Here is a 24,427-nt window from a genome sequence, read left to right on the forward strand (position 1 = left end):
TTACTAATGAATTTGTAAATGAACAAATACATATAATTTCATAAATATTTAAAATTTTATTTATTTAAAATAAGTTGCTAACTAATTACTATATGTAAAAAGATTTTTTTTAATTTTAAATTTTGTATAATTTTTTATAATTAATTTTAAAAATTAACTTTTGAGCTTTGATATTCACCCAAAAAAAAAAAAAAAAAAAGTTTTGACCGGTCAACTATTGCATTGCACGTGTTTTTAACTTTTTAGTTTAACTCATCTTCCCCAATTTCTGAGCCGTCGTACGTTTTAGTTACTGACGAGGAGATAAAAGTCTTGGATTCATCCTTCTTCCATTAGGATTCTACAAACTTTCCTCTTCCTGATTATGAAAAGAATAGGAAGGCTATATATATTTATATGTAGGTCAGCTTTACTCATTATTCTATCAGTTTGGATCGCATCGCCGGCCAGTTGTGAAGTTTAAGATTTTTGCAGACTCCAGGTGAGTTGAATTTGCTATTATTCTCACATGTATTCGAATTCTCAAATAAATTCATACATCTACATGTATTAATCTCTCTCTTTGTTATTTATATAAATGTATAACCACGGATTAAAGTTGCTAGAAAAAATACTACGACGAATTTCTGCCACAATATATATTGTTTTTATAGATTGGAACTTGTGATTTGGGACTGGTTCACGTAGATTATAATATTGAAAATTATTTATATAAATGTTTGAAAGACAAGGATGGTGTCTGCAATTTAAGCATTGGTGAGGGGGTTTTAAGTGCAATTTTTCCTGACCTTTATATCTCCTCTATCCCTAAAAATCTAAGCCGTCGTACTTTATTCAGAGAGTTGACCAGGAAATAAAACTCTCGACTCTTTGTTCTATTAGGAAAAAATTATATCTTTATATATATAGATCAGTTTTACTTAAGATTATTGGTTTGCATCGCCAATTGCGAAGCTTAAGATTATTTCAGCCTTTGAGGTAAGTTGTTTGGATTGTTCATATTTCACAATATATTGTTTTTATGGGATTTGGATTTGGTACTGTATAAAGCCACGGGATTTGGATTTGGTAGTGTATAAATTAGATTTAATATTGAAAATTAATTTTCTCCAATAGTTTTTTTTTTCAAAAATTGTCATGAGCAAGTTTGTTACCCTTATGGTGATGAAAGAGATTACACCAATAACTTCATTCTAGATCCTGGTTAACCACCAATAAGTTTGTTACAAGTTTTTTTTTTTTTTTTGGTGAATTATTTAGTTTAAAATTATAAATCCCATTCAAAATTTTGCCAATTAATCGAGTATTGTAGAGAGTATTGTAGATACAATGTAAGTTATTGTGATTATATAGATTCTTTGATTTGTTCACATTGCAGTGGTATTAGCAAAAAAAAGACTGATGGGGTCATTGGAGGAGTCAGATTGGGCAGGGCTTCCGAAGAACTTATTGGATATGATTTTGGACAAGTTGGTTTCACTTTCTGAATATGTTCGATTTGGTGCGGTTTGCAAACCATGGCAGTCTGTGGTAATGGATAACAAACTTAAATTCATTCAAAATAAGTTTTTGAGACAAGTTCCATTCTTAATGGTGCCTTCGAAAGATAATAGTGACGAAAGACGTAGTCTATACAGCATCACTCATAATAAGATAGATGATTTTCAGTTACGCGTACCTTATCAGAAGAGGCTTTCTGGTTCCTCACATGGTTGGTTGTTTACTGTGGAAGAAACCTTCGGCGTAACCTTAATCAACCCATTCTCCGGTGCTACCATTGAGCTTCCTCCAATTATGGACCTCTCATATTTCCATCCTCCTGATGAAACTGATGACGATGACGATGATGATAATGATCCTATTGAGGTTGACTTTGAAGTTGTAAAGGCTACATTGTCAGTTGACCCTGCTTTGTATCCTAATGACTATATTGTTACCGCCACCTATAGTGGTTACAGAAGACTGGCATTCATTCTGCCCGGAGACAAAGCTTGGACTTACATAGATAAAGAAAGATTTCGGCTCATCTTTGATGTCACATATTATAAAGGCCGGATTTTTGCAGTTGATGATAAGAGTAGAGTCCTAATGATTGATGTTAATAGAAGGGCTGGGGAGAGTCAGGCTCCGCAAGTGGAGGTAATTGCACCGCCGACTATTGTGTATTCTCATCAGACGTATATTGTTGAATCATCTAGTGGGGATTTACTTGTTGTACAAAGGTTTTTAAAAGTTGGAGATGATTCACAGCATGCAACTAAAGGGTTTAAGGTTTGCAAGTTGCTCTTAGACCAATTTGAGCAAGGTTGGCCTATGCAGGTTGAATTGAAGAACTTGGGTGGAGACACCTTGTTTTTGGGAGATAACCATTCCATTTGTGTTTCAGCTTCCAAATGGCCCGGATGCCAACCAGATTCTATATACTACACAGATGATTATATTGAGATTCTATCCCAGCTTCCATCTGGGCGCCGCGACATTGGTATCTTCAACATAGAAAAGGGAAGCTTTGGGACGCATTACATCCTTGATCCTTCACATAAGGATATGCCGCCCTCAATTTGGATTGTGCCAACTGTGTTATAAAATTGAGTGGAGACTTAATTGTTTTGAGCGTCTTTTTGTCATATCTAATTTTATTTAGTTTTTTTTTTTTTTTTTTGCTCGTCATTTTTATGCTGTGTAAAAAATCTATTTTTATCTCTTGCTGTAGCAAATGTGAGATCAAGTTTGTAAGACATATAATAAAATATTATTGTGGTTTTCTCTCCAATTTTTATGGTATTATAAATATTTTTGAGCTACTATTCATTTTCTTATAAGAAAGTTACCGCCTTTTTCCTTATAAGAAATTTATTGTCTTTTTTTTTTAGAAGAAACCTCCTTCTCTTTTTTCTCTGTTAGCATCATGAATCATCTTCCTTAAAATGAGGGTTGGAACTAACATTGAATCATAATTCTTGATGGTTAAAGTGTCCTTGTTAAGCAATCCAGCTCTCAACTATTGTTCTGTCGGCATATTTTGATAAGTATGGTCAAGTGTGGATAACTTTTCATGTACTTAAGAGTTGGATGACATTCATGAAGGAAGCCTATATGTTGTTTTGAATTTTTTTTTTTTTTTTTGAAATCCAGATCATGTCTTGCGTTAATTCTTGGGGCCCATTCATGATAATGGATCTGAGTTTGGTTGAAAGTAAATCTTTTGTTGATCCATGTTTAGCTTATTATTGAGTGCCTGATCTGATTTTCCTGGATAGCTTTAAATTTATATGGTGGACACATTCGCTCTTTAAAGCACATGAAGATTGCTAGATATTCTCTATTATGATGCTTTGCCAGATTTATATATAATATAACTCTATTTTTACTGATGCACTAGGTGGCCGGTTTAGATGATTATATATGATGTCGGTGCAGAACTTAGTATTTCTGATATCATTTCGCTAATGATGAAAGCTGCAGAGGCCAAAACTGTACTACTTGGGTTGCATTGTCTCATCACATGATTAGTGGTTTCTAAGGCTGTAGCTCCAGGAAGCAAATTTTTTTATTTTCCTCCACATAAAAACTGTTTTGCGCATGAAAGATGGTCTTGTGCATGTGTGGCTTCTGGACTGAGTGATCCCTGCTGCGAGAATTTTCATCCAGCGATTATGCATTATTCCTTTTGGTCGGTACTATTAGCCTTACTTGTTCAATGAATTCTGAGTTTTGCTTGCATTTATTGTTCTGTTTGCAGGCAAGGATCTAAACACTGAATTCATCATATATCCTCACTACAAGAAAATGAGGAAATGGTGGCGGATATATTATATATATCAGCAGTCTAGATAAACCGCCGTAAGAGCTCCTTGTGCCAGCCTTTTTCTGTAATTGCTGCCTGAGATATCATGTGACCGCGACTCAAACTATTTTATTAAATTTCCCCCGACTCTCTATCTTCTCTCATAGATTACTATCATTTCTCTCTTGCAACCTTTCTCTGTCTAATGCTCTCTCTTCTCTTAAACTCTTTCATCCCAAAGAACGAATACAGAATTGTTATCGGAATACACAGTCCTGTAACTGGAAAGTCAATGGAAACTCTCTCTCTCTCTCTCTCTCTCTCTCTCTCTCTATTAAATATGTATACATATATAAAAATCACTGAAAGAGGCTAATCTGGTTCCTTATTGTTAGTACAGATTCTTGTACATGGGGTTCGCCTCTTTTTCCCCTCTAAACGGAATGTGGGATAAGTTAGAAGCATACACCAAGGAAGCTTAGTGCCCTGCAATTGACATGATCTACCAACACTTAATGCAGGTCATAACATAACCATTGGCTTGGCATGGTTTCTAAATCCTGGTTTGTTGTGCATATTTGGCTGAATTTCCAGTTTTTATTTTTATTTTTTGTTATCAAAAGAAAAATCAGAACTTGTTGAGTATCCTTAACCAGTGTCCTGAGGACTAATGCAGAGTATTCTCGAATGTGGCTTAGTAATACCCTTCTTTTTATCTGTTTTAGCTACCAACAGGGGTCAAATGACTGTATACGATTCTTATTGCGGAAAATTCTGCAAAATTATGCAGCTCATAAACACACTGATGTGAATTCAGCTCGTAACAAGGTAATCTGATCAGTTTTGTTTCACAAAGTAGGTGTTCTTACCTGATGTTGATTTTTCGAAGCTTAGATTTTTAGTGACGGATCTTAATGACTGGTATTCTGCCTTTTTGATTTATACTTTTCTTTATCTTTTAGAAGTTGGTCAAGTGGATCTTATTTTGGTGTAAACTTTATGCAGGCACTGAGATAATGCAACAATTGCTGTCCATTTGTGAATGCAAAACTACTGTTCTTTTGCGTGAATAAGTTATGTTTTCTCTCTTGGACTTGTCACCAGTAATGATATTTTCATCTATGGATCGCAAGAGTGTAAGTTCAAATATATATTTTTCATCATTCGACTAGTGCAAAATATTGAGCATCGTAGACTTTTTGAGATTCAGTTGTCTTTTTGAGATACAGTTGTCTCTAATTTTTTGAATTCTGCAATTGCATGTTGGCATGAGTTTTATGTGGTTATGGTAATTTCAAAACTTTTCCTTAACAGGTAGATCAAGTACTCATGATCATTTAAATTTAATTACATAGGTTCCTCCTTTATGCTTAAAGCCTTGTTTTGATTACACAGTTTCAACCTTTATGCTTAAGCTTAACATCTCAACCTTTTATGTTTAAGCTTAATATCACGAAGCTATAGAATAAGATATGTGTGAGCAAGCAATAAATATTACTTCAATTCTCATCAAAGCCTTGTTGTTTAACACGATGCCAATTTTCAGTTCTTTTGATGTCTTGTGTGCTGAATAGTTCAATCAGAAGGTTGGCTTCTCTTAGGGTCCCACTAAAGCAGAGAAGGACGCGTCTGCAGTGGATCGAAAGGGGAGGCTTCGGTTGAGGGCTTTGCCATCGCTGGTTAAGAAGAACGACAGTCAATAACTGCAAAGGATGAGACCGAGGATCACAACGGATCTGGATGACGTGCACTGTTTTGAAACGATAATCATGTACTGAGCAGCCAAGTTACTCCAAGCCAGGAGAGAGAAACTGAAGGTAACTTTACTATCATATATTCATTAAGAACAAGGAATTAATGAATCTAACTACTATCCATTCAATACTTACTTATATTTGCTAATTAATTAAATCCTACTGATTATTTTGGCATATATGTAATGGTTGCATAGTGCACCCTCTCTACTTTGATTTGTATAAATCAACAACAGAGGTGTTTTAAGGACTATATTTGTATGTATATATAAGTTAAACCCATTTGCATTTGTCTTTCCCTTTCATTTCAGCATGGGTTCTTTTATATATAAGGCTATTTTTGTCCTTTACATAAGGTTGTTTTGTAATTTGGTGACTATGTAAGGTTAACAGCGTCTTTTCCTCTTAGTTAATGGGCATTTTGGTCACTGCAACCAATTTTTCTGATGTCACTGGCCAAATTTGGGATGGAAGGGGGTATGTGTCTAACATAGGAAACCACAGGCAATATTTTTGGATGTGACATAATTTTATCCATTGTTCTTCATGCTTTCAGGTAAAAAAATTACCTTTTCTCTTGATTGGTACAATTTCATATAAGGCGTGATATATTTCTATACAAGCAAGCAATTTATAGCTATGTAAGTGCACTGGTGTGAATTTATATTTGAACCACAGGCAATTCCTGTTAAGATAAGTGATTATGTCTTCACGGCAGAAGAGCTCTCCGTAGGGGATATCATCTATCTTCTAACTCACCTAGATACACTTGAGAAAGGCCTTTGACTCAATGGGGTGGAATTTCATCATTAATGCATTGTCCCTCTTTGGCCTGCCACTCCCTCTCATCTCACTCATAAAGAATGTCTCATATCTCCGTCATTCACTATGGCGCTCAATGGAGAATTTCAGGGGTATTTTAAAAGGGGTCAGAGGGTTAATGCATTAGGACCCTCTCTCCCCTTGCCTTTTTGTTATTGCAATCGAGGTTCTCTCATTTATCATTAAGGAGATAGTCTTGGCATCCCCAAACTCAACACCACTCATCCGGCTTTCGCTGATAATCTGCTACTTTTCTGCTTTGGAAATTTTCATTCATTCTAAGTGCTCAAACAAGCTTTGGACACTTTCTCTCCTTTCTCAGGCCTGACTGTTAATGTAGGCAAAAGCTCTATTTCCGTCTCTGGCATTAAGCCCTTTATAGTAACACACATTCAAACTCTTTTGGGTTATGACCTAGGCTCTCTCCCAATTAGTCACTTGGGGGTTCCTTCGACTTTTACAAGGCTCAAGGCAAGTGATTGTAAGTCCATAACAGAGAAAATTACTAAAAGAATCTCCCACCGGACAAGTAGATGGTTGTCTTATGCAGGAAGGGTGCAACTCATCCAATCCATCCTTGTCTCCTCTATCACTTATTAGGCTAGTATGTTCATCCTTCCGAAGAACACTTTGGAGGACCTGCATGCTATCCTCAGAAATTTCCAATGGTTAGGAGTTGAACTTGAGAGCTCTAGTGCTAGAGTGGCATGGACTAATGTATGCACTCCCAAGTGCAAATGGGGACTTGGGTTTTCGAATATTGAAGTTGCCAATACTGTATGAGCTATTAAGCATATTGGTGCTTTGTTATCCAGAGACTTGCCTAATAAAATCATAAGGCTTCCGGCAAGTCAAAATCCCTCAACATTGCTTCTTGAGCTGGAAGAAGATCATGCAGCTTCGACCACTGGCTAGACCACACATCTCCCACGGGATTGGTAACTCATCACTCGATCTGGTTTGATAATTGGACATTACAGGGACCTATCCATCACGTTTACCTTGTTATCACCCTAATTACACTCAAGTAGGGGTGGCAAAATGGGTCAGGAACCATCAACCTGCCCATATCCGCCCATGTTTTAATGAGTTTGGGTTAACCATATTTAACATGGGTCAAAAATGGGTTGGATAATTTTCAACGCTCTAATTTTAGGGTCAAAACGGGTTGAATATGGTTAACCATATTCAACCCGTATTTCTGTCCACATATTAACTATCGATGTTTAGGGTTTGGTTTTGGGTGCAGTGCTCTCTCTCTCTTCGCCTTCGCCGTTTCAGTCTCTCTCTTCCCTTCGCCTTCGCCGTGCAGCTCTTTCTCTCTTCCCTTCACCTTTGCCTTCGCCGTGCAGCTCTCTCTCTCTTCCCTTCGCAGTGCGTCGGAAACCTGTACATGCCTGAAATGTTCTTCCCTGTAGTTTCTTCGAAGCACGACCTGTGGATCATTACTGATAGCAGGACTCTTTTTCTTGCTCAAATCTCTTCAGACTTCAGGTTTGGAATGTGTTTTTCTGCTTTTCTCATTTGGGTTCTCTTTGTTTTCTTGAATTGATGACAGTATTGTTCTTGTAAATGGATTGCTTGCAATTTAGGGTTTTTTTATTTTACCTATTGATAATTTTTTTTGGCTATGTTTATCATTTTTTATTCAGTTGGTTCAGTAAATTTGTGAGTTTATATGTCTAATGTGTCGGCTATTTTTGAATTTTTTAAATTTATTTGAAAATAAGAGTTAGCTCTGGTTCTTTATTCCTCTAATGGATTCAGAGTCTTCTTCTTCCGAAGATCTTTGATTGTTTGGAATTTTTTTTTTGGATTTTTTAAATTTATTTGAAGATGATTGTTTGGAATTCTTTGAAGATTCCAGACTTTGCATCACTTTGAAGCTTTCCACAAGAGGAGGACCAGAAACTTGCTGGAAAAAGAAGCAAACAGCTCCCATAACAAACACAATGGTGTGTTTAAAGACCATAATCGTTATCTTTGCGAAAGAGCTCGAATTGTTAGTTTGGATTTAGAATTGAAAAAAAATTAGTTAAAACTTTAAACTAAAGTTATTTTTGTTCCTTGAACTTTATAACATAAATTTTGTGTATATATAGAGGACCACAAAATCTGCACTTAAATAGGGAGAATGAACAGCTTAGTGAGAGATTTTCAGTTTTTTCTATGTAAAGTTCTCAAGATATCTATAAATTTTCAGTTTATATATATAAGATGGAGTTTAATTTAAATAAAATGGTATAAAAATGTATAAAAATAAATAAAAATGACTTGCACTTAATAGTAGATTAGTAGGATAGATATAGATATATAGATTAGTTCCCCTTCCTTTGCAGTATTTTAATGGGCCTGAACTTTCAAAAAAGAACCTTAGTTACAAGCAATACATTCACACAAATGACTCATAATGCTCCAAGACAAATCCGCCTACCTTGGTGGAATATTGATGATATAGTGTCATCAATGGATTTTTTAAAAGGGTGTTTTTTGTGCCTTGTGAAAATTTTGTTTAGACAATAAAGTTGTATAACAGGAGAATAATGCATTTACAATTTAGCTTAATAGAACCTCATTTCTTGCTGGGTTACAGTTATTATTAGAATTCATTCAATTGGTTGTCCATGATATACTTATGTTGTGGAAGGTCTTAGATTCAAATCTCTCCTTTTACATTTGTTCTCTCATTTGCAGATCTAATGTACTTGTTAGGATTTTTCAATAATGGGTCATGTATCTTAGGATTTTTTGGTTGTAACAGTGGTGTGATTCTTAAATTGTCATATTTCATTTATTGATGATAGAAGTTTATCTTCAAATTAGTGCATATAATGGAAGAGTATGGTGAAGATTCTGTTGAACAAATTGTGGAGCAAGATTCTAGTAATAATTCAAAGCGTGTTAAGAGGTATACTTCTCAAGTGGGAGCATTTCACGAAACAGCCCATTAAAGCTAGTGATGAAACTGCCAATACAACATGTAACTGGTGCGATAAGGAGTATAATTTGAATCCATCAAGTGGCACTAGTAATATGATACGCCATGTCAACCGGTGTCCTAAACGTAATGCATGTGAGCCTCGACGTATTTCTGTATTTCATCAAGGCACATACCGGGATATGGTGTCTTTTGCAATTATTAAGCATAACTATTCATTCAACTTTGTGGAACATGAAGGTACAAGAAAGCTTCATTGCTATTTAAACCCAGAAGTAAAATGCATTTCAAGGAATACCGCTAAATCTGATATATTGAAAATGCATGAGAGAGAAAAAGAGAAACTCAAGATTGAGTTAGAGTCGATCCCTGGAAGAATATGCTTGACCTCAGATATGTGGTCATCTATGGCAATTGATGGATACCTTACTATCACGGCTCATTATATAGATCAAAATTGGGTATTGAGGAAGAGGATTTTAAGTTTTCATCATTTGCCCCCTCCACATCATGGTTCAAACTTGGCAGAAAAAATTATTCGTCTTTTAAAAGAATGGGGAGTTGAGAAAAAAGCATTTTCGATTACTTTGGACAATGCATCGTATAATGATGGTTTGGTGGATTTCTTGACGAATCAATTTTCTATTACTAATAGCTTGTTATGCGAAGGAGAGTTTTTTCACGTGCGTTGTGGTGCTCACATATTGAATCTAATTGTACAAGTTGGATTAAAAGTGATAGATGAGTCTATCTTTAAGATTCGTGAAAGTGTTATGTAAGAGGGTCCGAGGGAAGAAAAATCAAATTTGCAGAATGCATTGTTCAGCTTTCACTGAAAGGTAGCAAGATAGTGCGTCAAGATGTGGTAACAAGATGGAATTACACTTATCTTATGATTGAGAGTGCATTAAGGTTTCGTCAAGCATTTTATCTACTAACGTTGATCGATACAAATTTCATAACTAGTCCATCAGATGAGGAGTGGCTTAGGGTTGAAAGAATAGCTAAGTTTTTGAAACCTTTTTATGATCTCACAACCCTCTTTTCAGGAAGCAAGTATCCTACAGCTAATTTGTATTTTCATGGGGTTTGGAAAATAGAACTCCTCATAAATGAGCAGTTGAGTAGTACAGACACTGCTATACGTACTATGGCAACGCAAATGAAAAAAAAGTTTGATAAATATTGGGAGTGTTATAGTATGGTGTTATCTTTTGCAATAATATTGGATCCCCGATATAAGTTGGAATATGTGGAGTACTGTTTTTCAAAGCTTGATGAGGAGACATTTGAGGGAAGGGCTAAAATAGTCCTTGAGAATTTATATATGTTTTTTAAAGAGAGTGTGCATATCTTCTCTTTTGCAACCCCCTCTTCAATAAGAGCCGGCATTACTAGTGATGTAGATAAAATGGATGTAAGTAAGCTCGTGCCATTGTGAATTATATTTATTTTCATCTTTAATATTCTATAATTTGTATTATCCTAAATACAAAATTTATTTGTAGGAGTTTGACACTTTTAGAAGTCAGAGCTATGGCTTGAATAGAAACAAGACACAATTGGATTGTATTTAGAAGAACAGGTGCTTGATCGAAAGCAAAATGTTGCTCTAGATGTTCTTGAATACTGGAATGCAAACCAAAATCGATTTCCTGAACTTTCTATGTTGGCACGTGATGTTTTGAGTATTCCTATCACGATAGTTGCATCAGAGTCGGCCTTTAGCATTGGAGGCCAGATTATCAGCAAACATCGAAATTCAATCTTATCGGACAACGTAGAAGCATTGTTGTGTACCCAGGATTGGTTGAATGATGTCATAGGTAATTCTAAATTTGTGAAAGTTGCATTTAATTTTATTTTTTACATTTAATTATATAAAGGCCTCACATGATTTGCATCTGTTATAGTAATTGTTTATATCACCTGATTTCTTTATTGAATAGTAAGCACATACAACTCTTATCTGCTATTTCTGTTTCTGCCTATCACACAGTCTCCTGCCGAAACTTATGAGAAGGACGATTCAGTTAGTTACATTATACTCTTTCTATCCAAATTTGGTTTGTTTTCTGTTGGAAACTATATATGCATCGAAGTTATCGAACCCTTTTTAAATTTGATATTCAATTATACATTGATTACATTTTTTATTTTAAAACATAAATTTCATGCTACAAATATATTAGTTTGAATAGTTTTCTAGTAGTTAATTTATCACCTCTTGCCAAATTCTGAAGCTTAAAATCATTTTTTTCTTTATTGAATAGTAAGCACATACAGCATATTTGTTCATTTAGGATGAACTTGATTTGTTATGTTTCAGTTCACTAGTAAATTAAAATCAGAAAGATGTTGTGTCAATCAATGAAGGCTGCATAGGAAGCTGAAAGTCATTCTCTTTTGTGTCAACAACACTCTTTCCAATTCACTTTTCTTCTCCAAAAGCATACCTTAAATTTTTTTTCACATTAGAATCAGATTGTCAATTCTAGAAATTTCTGCCATAACAATATCATTTGATGTATTTTCAGAAGATTATGATGAAGAGGGACTGGTTGAAGATTTTGAACCTATCATTGCTCAGCTTGAAAAGTGATCTTGTCACTCAATGAAGATTTTGAACCTTTGTGCAACTTTGGTGATTTGAAGAGGCTTTTGTCTCAACAAATATGGTTGAAGATTTTGTACTTTTGTCTTTGCAACTTCTACGCAAAGTCTTATTTTGTATTATAATGAAGTCTTGCACACTTAAGAATTGCACTGTGTGTTGGGGATGCTATTGTATTGCCTAGAGTAGTTGATGCAAAAATATTTGTTGAGTCGTGTTTTTGAATGATTTATGATTTTCTGATTATGAACTCTATCTTGTTCAAACTTATTGTGTGTGCGTCAGTGTTGTTGCTATGTGTATGTGGGGGGGTTTTATACTAATTTTCTCTAGGTTGATTGGCTTAAAAAAAAAAAAATAATAATAATAATAATAATGGGTCCATGGGTCAGAGCGGGTTGACCCGGTTCATTTTTGACCCTCCCATTTTAACCCGTTTAGAACGGATCAAATATGGGTCATGACCTATCTTCAACCCGCCCATTTTCAACCCGACCCAATCCGCCCATTTGCCACCCCTACACTCAAGCTGTCACTCTCATCGTTGGTCTCACCCCTCATTACTGGACAGTCATGGAGTTTCCCACCCACCCTAGCAACAAATATCCCCTCTCTCCAGTACCACCTAATCACATGAGTAATAACCAAATCCTCTAAACTCCAAACCCCACAGGTTAGCTAGTTCACCCTAAACTCGATATACCATACAATTTACCCATCACAGGTCCCGGACACGATCTGGCACCACCTTATATGGCGGTAAGCTTCAATTCTGAGGCATTGAATCATCCATTAGATGGCTTGCCACGAGTCTCTACCCACGCATGATAGAAAAAAACGGTTACATAAAACATTACCAAAATTTCTGCAGCTTATGCCAATCAGTTGAAGAATCCTAGTCTCACCTTTTTTTGGCGTGTCCTTTCTCATCCCTAATATGGCACTTCATCCAGAAGCGTTGTAGAGCAGCGTTGTCGATCGATCACATGCATCACAAATTGGAGCGGGAAAGTGGATTGTGCCAATCACCACTGGAATTTAAGGAATTTCCAATTCGTGGTCTGCAAGATTGTAACGACCCAAATGTGTTGGAGCCGAATCACTAACCGGCTTCTTACTCGAACACGAGGACATGCAAGGGTACTATAATCATTTCACATTTAATTAATATTTTAAGGCACAACAAGGTCAAAATGGTCATTTAACACAATTATAATGGTTTACAACTCAACAAGGGTAAAACAGTCATTTACTAAGGTCATACATTGATTAAGATGAAGTCTAGAAGTAATATGGTCATTCCTGTGGTTGAAATACAACAAATGCAATTTTTTTTTTGAGTCTCACTACATATATTGTACTAAAGGACAAAAGGGAAAAATAAAACACAAACGAGAGTAAGAGGAACTGGTCGACGTGTGGACACTACACGTCGATCGAAATGGGACACTCGGTCGATGTGTGAGCACTTCACGTCAACCGATAGGGGTCATCCACAATGAAATTGTACACTGCCCAAAATCATCAGATACTAGTCAACGTGTGAAAAGCTACATGTAGATCGAGACCTCCTAGGCATGGATGATTAGTTCCTTTAATTGCTCAACTAATTGCACTCAAACCACCCAAAACATAACCACTAAAATATCATTGTCTATATATATATATATTTATACACTTACATGAAAAACACCATTTTTCTTCGTGCTCAAACAAAACAACATTAACATGATTACAATTAGGGTTACATATCCAAAATAGAATTATTAATTTTATCACTACCAACATACTACAAATGCAAAAGTGTGCCCAAAGAATATTGTTACAATGTTAATACAATATTTTGCAAAAATTACAATTTCATAATCACGTCTGTATAAAAACAAACGTCATTACAAAATGGGTTAAAAAGAACACTAGTCCATCTCTAGGCTCGTGGAGGCACGTCGTCAACCATTTACTTCCCATGACCTGAAAAATATTAATAATAGAGCGAGTGTCATGACTCATTAGAAGATGCTGAAAGTGCGTATCCTCAAGTCGATATTTTATTTTTTAGGTAGAGTATTTTTTTTTTTTTTAAATTTCAGCATTGTGTTAAATAACTTGTCGAAAATTATTGAGTAAATTATTTTTACTAAGTTTAATTTTTTTTTTTCGTAAATATTTTAGGATAATCAAATATCAAAAAATAAAAATACATTTTTAAAAAAATATTTTATTTCAAAACAAACTGAGCTTAAAAATCCATTATTTTGTCAACTTTGAACATAAATAGTTAGACGAGAATGTAATCATTTCTTATACTTAAAACCTACAAATAATCAATGCCCAGAAGCCAAAACAACTATGAAATCAAGAAATAGATTTAAAATTTTTAGACAGTGTTATTGACTTGAAACCTCATTCTCTCTGAGCCCAGTGGTCGTAATTCTCACCGCGGAACCCATCTCCGCCACCAAAGATGAATTTGTTGTAAGCGTGGGCAGAGAAATCTCAGAGGAGCCATGGGGGTTAGAAAGCAAAACATGAATGTTTGGTGGGTATTGTGAAACTTGTGGAAGGAACACAACGATTCGTTATTTGGGGGGTAAAAGATCATCTCAAAACAAGGTTCTCTTAAAATCATCTTTTATTTAGTCTCGAGTTTAATTGGAGTTTTACATATTTAAAAATTGAAAATAGTATTGTTTTTATTTCATCCAGTTATGGCAAAAATAAAAAGAAGAAGAAGAAGAAGAAAAAAAAAAAGTGAATTTTTATGGCATGCATTTGTTAAAATGTTATATTACTAATTCATTTTCCTCCATCATCGTCAACTTCACCTTTGTTGCAAATTATGGGTTTAGAAATAAAAGTAACTCTATTCTCTCAAAAGTCATTAATCATTTTAGCCTATTTTACAAAATCCAAATCTTGTTAGTCTGATATTTTTTATTTCATAAAAATATATTCTCAATCATTTTTCTTAAATTCTGTTTACAAATTAAATATCTAGAATCATGCTCCATATGCTTGTCTTGAGAGTGTCGAGAATTAGTAGAAAGAAGAAGAAGAATGTCAATATGAACAATATTATAATACAATATGAAAAATTCTATAGTCACAACATATATAACTTAATAAAGCTAATGTTTTTCTTTAAGTTTGTAAAAATTTGTTTATTTAAACTTTTATTTTTTTTTCTCTTAATCTTATATCAAGGTTATAATGACATATTTTTCTCAAAATGGAATCAAAGTTTTCAATTTTTTATTTTAAGTTGAATTCTTAAAAAATTGAAACAATTGTTGAATAATTTTAAAAATTGAAACAATTCTTGAAAAATATATTTTTTAAATTCTTTTTATCAGTAATTTATTGCTTTTTTTTTTTTTCGTCACTGCTTATCTCTTCCCCCCCCCCCCCCCCCCCAAAAAAAAAAAACTAAAATGAAAAATAATTTGTAGATCAATTACCTAAAGTGATTTCTTATATGAACAATAGTAATTGGTCATCTAAATAAAATATAAGGGGCTGAGACCCACTACATACTAATTATGTTTAGTAACCATAACTAATCTGGCTAAGTAATTCAAAACTTGTACACAAAGAAATTCACTCTAACTAACCGGACTAATAAGTATCACTCCTCAACTAAAATTTCTTGTGGCCCTTTTAGGTGAGGAAGTTATCAGTAATTGTTATTATTGTTTATATATACTATTTCTTATGGGGTTCTTTTTCTTTTTTCTTTTTTTGTAATTTTTCATCCTTATTATAATATTTATCCCTGTAAAACAACTTTTTGGAAATAAAACCCTATCCCGTCTTGTATTAGGATTCTTGGAACCTTTCCTGATTAGGGAAGGAATATTTAGGAATGGTAAGCAACCACACACACACACACATATATATATTGGTGACAGTATCACCACATAATTTTAGCGTAGAGCTAATTTTAAATAGAGTAGAGTTGTATTCAGCCACAGTTTTGAAATCTTGCAATTGCAGTTCCTGCCAGTCGGCTCGAGCTTTTGGGAGGATAATAATTTTATGATGATCATATATTTTTTTCAAATTTTTCCACAAATTCAGTGGATCTCTTTCAGTGAGATATTTAGTTTTTAGCTCCTCACTAATATATGGCGACGAAGAAAAATCATCGTCTTTGCCTTATCTTGTGACGATGTATCATTTTCTTCTTGAATTGTAATTCCAAGACCCGTATATTTAAATGGATTTGAGCATCCAAAATCCAAGATGAATAATTTTTACCGAAAATATCCAGGGCCACGGATTCCAGCTTTGTCAAGTTTGACATTTTCAGAATAACTAGATGTAATAACAGTATAAGAACATAATTGGTGTGCTATAGCCGGGACCAAAGCGTGATAAAGAGTGGCCAAGTTTAAATTTGTAAAATGCCACTGCCACTTCCAACTAAAAATATAGCTAGAGCGAGTAGGGATCGTCCTAAGGGATCGGAGGTGTATTTATGACGAAAATTAATGTCGAATTAGTAGGTCGAGTAATCAAAGATGATTGGTGATTGTTTAGTTAAACTACAATGCAATTAAAGATTAATGCAAGTAACAAGCAATCTAGAAAGTAGGGAAAAGATATAGGAAAGAGGACTTGGGGCTTTAGAGTTCACTACTAAACTTGACTTCACTAAACACTAGCAATTGTACATTAATGGGGAAATTAAATTGTAACTTGAGTGTGTGTGACATCAATTGAAACAAAGCATGGATGGAAAATAAGTATAGGTTGTCTAACCAATTTTAATGAAAAGTACAACCTATCAAATGAGACCAATTTCCATTCAATAAAACCACAATTAATGCATACCCAAAAATATCTAGAGACATACACCCTTTGCATTCATAAGTATGGAACATCAAGAAATAAGAATAGATTGTCCACCTATCTAAGAATTTAAAGCAACTACACTACATCTAGGCTAGAGACGTGAAAATTAAACTAATTAAACTAAGTGTGTGGCACAATTTATCAAGAAACAAGTGTGAACCATCAAACAAATCACAAGAATGTTCCATTAAGTACTATATTTTGATCATCACTAGATTAACATCATCAATACACATAGACATGCATTAATTCCATTAAATCTAGAGAAAATCACATGAATCATCCATTCTAGCATGCATAGACATATGATTAGAGATAGATGATTAATTGAAAGCATTAAAATTCATACACATCAAGTAGAAACCACAAGATATATACATTAATCCAAGATCAAAACATTTGTTACAATTAAATCCCCAAAAATATACAAAAGACTAGGTCTAGGAAGCAAACTTAGGGGTTATCTCTAGCCCCAAGTGAAGGATTTAGCTACTCATTGTAGTGGTCATAGAACCCTTAAGGGCTAGCTTGGAGTTTGGCATCATCATCTTCATCCTTGCTTTCTTCCCAAAAACCCTAGTTCTAGAGAGTAAAAGATTTTTTTTCTTATTTTCCAAAAAAAATGAGTTCTCTATGATGTCTCTACAACAATGCTCAAATAATGAAATACGTACTTCTTTGAGTAAAGACCAAGTTAGAATTACAGCTTCTGATTGGAGGAATTTTGCAGCTATACACGGTAGGTAGAAAACAGCGCGCTCGGGAATTAGATAGCTCATTGCCAGCAACATTTTTGATCAATCGAAGATTTTCGATCGATCAAACATTTGGTTTCGATCGATCGAAGCTGACGTGGCACAAAATATCTTCCAGGCTTGATCCCATTGGCTGAGCTGGCACCGCCTTGATTTCGATCAATTGAAGATAACTTCGATCGATCGGGACTTCTCTTCGATCGATCGAAATATCCCTGGTGCATTTTTCTTGCTTCTTTCCAACTTTGCTCCTTAGCTCCAAAACTGGTCTAAATGGCTCTTGTTAGCCTTTTTATACTTTATTCACCTGAAATAAGCAATAACACAAATAAGTATCTAAGACATGAAAATAAGATAGATGAATGGACTAAAATACCTTAGTTTAGGTGCTAAAATGCATCACATTTGAGCACTCATCACACTCCCAAACTTAGATATTACTAGTCCCTAGTAATGAACTATAAGGAAAGGAAAAAAATAAAAACTAAGTAACTATGAACTAGAAAGTAATAAAAGGATAACGCCACTTTCGTAGGGAACATGATTACATTTAGCGTATGCAACAAGCCTTTTAAACCCCTAGGTTACCCCTAGTGGACGAGTGAAGTCTCGTGAGGGTTTCTAGAAATGATACCCATAAACATTGAGCTCTTTCTCACAAGAGAGAAATCAATATACAAAACAAGTACTGAGAGAAAACTATCTCAAGTATGCAATTTTTCAACCATTTCCAAGCAATCTCCCAAAATTTTAATATTAAGTAAGCAAGTATGGCCCTCCACACATCAAGAAAATGATCATGTAAATCAAAACAACCCTAGAATCCTTTTTGAGTGAACCGGCATCAAATATGTTGTTATCTAAGCCAACTAAAGAAATGATCACATCATTACCCTCAAACTAGCACACAAATCTAGTCCCGATCATCAAAAAAAAGAGTGGACCTTTTATTAAAGCTTTATTTAACTAGGTGCGCTTATTCTTTTCACTCGATATATATATATTTTTTTACTATCCTAAGGATCAAAGATGGAAGCATGGTGCAATGTGTTGATTTATTAAGCTTTCTAGCAATCTATGAGGTCGAGCATTAGGTCAATGACTCCTAAACCGGATGGCTTCAGGGAATTAGGTGTTAAAACACCCCTAAGGACTTACAAGCTCAAATCAATTAGGTTACAAATCAAAACAACCTCCATCTAATCATTTCCTGCTTCTCACCTTTTGGGTGAAGTCCTCACTTTTTATTACTTTTGCAACTTTTTTTTTTTTCTTTTCTTTTCGAGTTCAATTATTAACCTAGATTTTGGGCCCTCCACCTTTCGGCATGAGAGATTCAGTATTTGATGATGCTAGTATCTCGGCTACTCAATGAAAAGGGTTTGTTATCCACCTTTATCAAGAATAAAATCTTTCAATGCACTACTAGCTCAATTGGGATATAACCAATTCAATAATTAACAAAGCATGTACCCCACAAATGAATGCTAGTGTGTGCCTGTGCTAGTGTAGAATCCTAGAGTGAATTTTAAAACAATCACAAAATCAGGATGATGTGGACCATAAATGCAAGCATGATATCAATTTTTCAAAAAATTTACTCTTAAAGGGCATCCATAAAGCATACAAGGAGTATTGGACTCTCAAGTCAAACAATTTTTAAATTCTAAGTATCATGATCCTCAAAAGATCAAAATCATAGCTCAGGATTCTCAAATCATACCACATGCATAAAAATGAAATGCAACATGTAAGATATGCTAAAACATCCCCAAACTTAATCTGTGCATTGTCCTCAATGTACAAAGAGTGACAGATAATGGAAAGAGTATACCAAATGGGTGAAGCAAAAAGGACCCGACAACGTAAGCATAGCTTTGGAAGGCGCACCCCCAAACTTAGATTCCGAAAACCTGTCTGAAAATGGTCACACTAACAACTGTCAAAGCATATGCATCAATGATATAAATGAGAATGGATACTAAGAACTGGGCAAAAATCATGGCATATAACAAGATATAACATAGGATGGTCAAAACTAATATCAAAGATCCAAAAATCTATAAATAGAATATAAGTGTAAGATCAAATATCCATGATATCCACAAATATCTGAAAATATCCAAAGACAATCCAAAGAAATATCCAAGTAATATCCGAATAATATCCAAAATCAAGGTAAGTATCCAAATAGTGTAGAAATATCGCAGTCAAAGCAGTGCAGATATAAGATAGTAATGAATAGGAAAGAGAGAATGATGGCATCAGACGGAGGGGTTTGGAGTAAGCATGTCTGCAATATGCTGCAGCATGGCAGACATCTCAGTACTGTGGCAGGTAAGGGAAGTGGTAAGGTCAGTCTTCAAAGCTCTAAGCTCATGTCTCACCTCAGTTACATCATCTCGCAGTGTATCGGACCTCCAAACTAAATCATCATGTCTCCCCACCAGATCGTCGTGTCTCCTCACCAGGTCATCATGTGTAATACCTCTAATTTTAAAAAGGATAGTCTCGGTATTTTTATTATTGTTTGCTTGCATTTTTAGCGTTTTAGTTGATTATTTGCTTATCTGGTTATTTGTTTTTTGTTTAATTATTTTTTTATTTAATTGAATTGGTGGGTTAATTGTTTATTTAATTGCATTTTTATTTTCTTTAATTAATTGTTTTGTTTATTTGATTGTATTTTTGTTTTCTGTAATTAATTGTTGTTTTGTTGAATTGGTTATTTAATTTTATTTTTATTTTCTTTAATTGGATTAAATTAGTTTTACTTGTTTAAATGATTTATTGGTTATTTTGCTGTAAAATATGCTTAGGTGGTCGTTAATTAGTTGTTTTAATTAATAATGTAAAAATAGGGTTGTGTTATGTTATATCAGGTTTTGGCCGACTAGGGTTGAGATAGGTTTACCGTCTCTGAATATAATTGGACATAGGTTTTAGTTTGCCTATAAATATATGTGATAAGTCTACCTAGGGTTTTTTTTTAAAAAAACCTATTCACGACAGTAGAGTCAGAGAGAGAGCAGAGGAAAGCTTTACAGTACTTGGAATTCGCCAGACAATTTAGGAAGATGACGCTGAGATTTTGAACCGAAATCTCAAAGGCAAGTTCTATTCTTAACTTTCTCCCTTGGGCTTCGTGTTCTTTACATACCTAAATAGTTACAGGATGAATTGAAGGTTAAAACGTTATCTGTTTTCATGTTTAAAATTTAAACGTAATAGTATGTGGTTTATAATTTTTAAATTGTTTGAATACTGGTTGGAACATACTGGGACTTAGTTACGATTGTTAGGAATCTTAACAGTGTACTGGAGGTGTGGAAGATGCCGGAAAAAGGGAAAACGAAGCAGAGGAGGGAGAGAGGCAGCTCTCCCTTAGAGAGAGCCGGCTCCCATGCATTGGGAGGCGGCTCCCAAGGAGTGGGAGCCGACTCTAAGGCTTTGGGAGGTGGATCCCTAACCTAGGGAGCCGGCTTCATGAAGTTTGGAGGCGGCTCCTTTGGTTAGGGAGTCGGCTCCTTGCTCTTTTCTTTTTTCTTTTTTCTTTTTTCTTTTTTTTTTTTTTTTTTTTTTTTTTTTTTTTTTTTTTTTTCAGCGAGGTTGCTCCACGGTTGTTGAATTATGTGATGTTCCAGAGGTGATTAGGAGCTGTAGTGGATGATTTAAAGGTTGTCTAGAGTTAAATTAAAACTCCAGAGTACAGGATAATGTAAAATTAAACACTTAATGTCGATCGTTTAATCAGTATGAAATTATAAAGTAACTTACATACTGTGTGGATTTGGATATTTTAATTTCTTATCTATATGTTAGAAATTTCTGTGAAGGATTATCCACTTCTAATTATGTATTAGTGGTATAGAATAAGCATGTTAAAAATCTATATTTTTCTTATGCTTAATAAGGAATAATTGATGATTAAATTTTTAGCATTTAGTGCATCAATTGTTGGACTGGTATTATAAGCATGATAATTTGCCTATGTTTATTATGCTTGCCATGGAATTAATTGATATGTATATCTATTTAGGTTCTGTCAATTATATGGATTCTGGGAATAAATTGATATTTACATATATTGCTTGTATTGTCAAGTATTGGTGTAATACCCCTAATTTCAAAAGTATAGTCCTGGTATTTAATTTATTATTTAAATTGTATTTGTTTATTTCCTTGGTTTGATTTAATTGATTTAATGGATTTATTACTTATTTTAATTTAATTGATTTAATGGATTTGTTGCGTGTTTTAGATTAATTGATTTAATTGCTGTAATTGAATTTAATTGTTTAGTTGGTTTGCTTTAGTTGTTTTATTGACTTAATTTACTTAAATTTAATGGTTTAATGATTTTATTTAATTGTAAATTTTATGGTTTTAATTTAATTGTTTAAAGTGAATTGTTTTAATTACAGTTAATTAGGTTTTCAATGTGACTGTATGTATGGTGGCACATAGAGTTATATTAGGTTTTCAGTTCAGCCGACGTTGGAATATAACCTAGGTTGTTCTATGGGCCAAGTTATACATGGATTAGGGTTTAATCACTAAGCCTATAAATATGTATGTCACAGTGGATTAGGGTTTAAAAACAAAACGTGAGTTAGTCTGTAGAACAGAGATACAGAGAGGTATTGAGAGAAGCCGAGGAAGATAAAGAGAGGAGAGCTAGGTTTTTGGTCTAGACCAAGGTTGGACCAAGAAGGAGGAAGGAAAGGTTGTTCATGGGTGAAACCAAGGGTAGCGAAGGTGGAACAACAGTCCAGAATCTTGTCGGAAAATTCAGAGACAACAGTTTAGAGTTTCAAACTGAAACTCAAAGGCAAGTTTTTGTTCTTCTCTTTCCCGTTAATTTGTGTTCTGTGCATGCCTAGTTAGACTCCAGGGATTAAATAAAGACTAAAACGGATTTAAACAAGCATGATAACAAGTCTTTTATGCATATATGAATTTTATTTGATCTCGTGGAATTAACTGGTTTGCATGAATCTGTGACAATCTGTTGTGGGTTTCTCTTGTTGTTCACTTTTACGTTTTGTTTAATGGAGGTTAGTAATGCGAATGGATGCTTGGTAATTGATCTGGGTCTAAGATTAAATCCTAGAACAGGTTTTTAAAACAGTATTTAGAATTCATGGAATAAATCTGTTTTGAGTTGCTTTAAACTACTAACTAAATTTCTAAAAGCGTTGTTTTTAAACTTGTGTTCCATACATGTTTAAATTGGGTATCAGTGGTTTAAAAATTTAATTTAGGATTAAGATTGAACCTAGAATAAGATTTAGAATACAGTACAGAGGGCTAGAAACTCACTGGAGTCGAAGAGGACAAAGGGAAAACGGACAACGGCTGCTAAGGGAGGGAGAGCAGGCTCCCAAAACCCTTAAAGCCGGCTCCCAAAGAGTTGGAGCCGGCTCTAAGTGATTTAGAGAAGGCTCTAAATGATTTAGAGCAGGCTCTAAGTGGTTTTGAGCAGGCTCTAAGTGGTTTTGAGCAGGCTCTAAATTTTTAAAGAGCATGCTCTCTTCTTATACATTACAGAATTGGTTTTTAGGGGCTGTTTGGGCTATACTGAGTGTATGCACTTTGTTTAAATTATTTTAAGTGATGTATGGGACTGCATAAGATTGGTATTATGATGGGATAATATTAAATCATAATTGGATTAATGAATAGTGCAAGAAAAACCTAACAGAAAACTGGTAGCTTGCACACTGTCTTGTTAGTTTTATTTATCGGAACTTGGCAAGGTTTTTTATATATATTCTAATTATATATAATCATACATTTTTACAGTGTTTTAAGTATGGTGAATTAATTTTATTTAACTATACTTAGGTTGGATTTAATTGATACTTAAATTGGTATAATTGTATCGATTTATCGGCTGTTGTGGAGGATTGGAACGCTATGATTTATTTTAGCAGTTTAAATAATTGGAGCATGATTTTTAGGTTCTGTAGTGAATACCTAATGACATTGTATACATATTAAACTATACTGATGCATATTTCGAAGAATTATTGATAAATTAATTAATGTTATTTTTATCAACTATGTGCATTGGAGGACTGTATGCACCGATGGTGGCATACTAGGGATGGATTAGTAAAACACTAAATCCTACCTATTTTGGAATGAGTTGGATTAACTATAAAATGTTAAGTCTTACTTATATGGATGTCTATGCACCGGTATGGGACGGTGACATAATAGGGACGGCTCAGTTCAAAATACTGAGACTTACCTATATTGGGGATGGATTAGTTCAAACACTGAGTCCTACCTATATTGAAATAAGATGGATTAACTACAAAAGTTAAGTCCTACTTATAACTAGGTGTCAGGTTAATAAACCTTTTGAATGACACACTTGGAACGGACTTTATATATTTATGTTATGGTACTATGGTATAAACTTGAGTCTCAGGACCATGGTTAGGGTGTGTATATCGCCTAGGATGGATAGCTGGACAGTAGTTGCTATTCCTGGTAGGTCTAGGTACACATGACCACATTATGTGCGATTTGCATGGTATCTCTACTTAGGCTGAGACAGACCTATTGGACTAGTGAGCGTCCTATAGTGTGTACTTATACATATATGGACTATTCTAGATATTGTTGAGTCTATCTAGAATGTATCTGCGTATCGGATTCCTGTTTGGATCGTAGTAGATCAGGACTTGCATGTGGGCCTGACCCACTCTCTTATTTTTCAAGTGCGGCAGTTCCAGAGTTAGAGCTTGGTCGTGCAGAGCAGATACGGACTTCCATTCCTCCGACTACGTAGGACTACTATCTTATTTAGCTTTGGATTTGGATTTCAATTATTTTTCTTTCCAGTTTGGGTTTTATTTTAGGGGTCCATTTGAGGGATTCCCGAGTTGTTGG

General features: G+C 34.5%; 1 protein-coding gene across 2 annotated transcripts; it reads left to right on the forward strand.

The window, feature by feature from the left end:
- The first annotated feature begins 278 nt into the window (after positions 1-278).
- Positions 279-2,772, forward strand: LOC132271768 (putative F-box protein At3g25750). 2 transcript variants are annotated; one of them, XM_059773239.1, is made up of 2 exons: positions 279-481; positions 1,379-2,772. In XM_059773239.1, the coding sequence occupies exon 2, from the start codon at positions 1,402-1,404 to the stop codon at positions 2,584-2,586; it is 1,185 nt and encodes a 394-aa protein (XP_059629222.1). In that variant the 5' UTR covers positions 279-481; positions 1,379-1,401; the 3' UTR covers positions 2,587-2,772. The 2 variants fall into 2 exon arrangements, with proteins under 2 accessions (XP_059629222.1, XP_059629223.1); XM_059773240.1 differs by lacking the exon at positions 279-481 and adding an exon at positions 496-978.
- The last annotated feature ends 21,655 nt before the right edge of the window (positions 2,773-24,427 follow it).

The sequence above is a fragment of the Cornus florida genome, unplaced genomic scaffold, assembly GCF_030987335.1.
Source record: "Cornus florida cultivar Cherokee Brave unplaced genomic scaffold, ASM3098733v1 CherokeeBrave_3.0.0_Hap2_Chr08, whole genome shotgun sequence".
In the NCBI taxonomy this organism is placed as follows: domain Eukaryota; kingdom Viridiplantae; phylum Streptophyta; class Magnoliopsida; order Cornales; family Cornaceae; genus Cornus; species Cornus florida.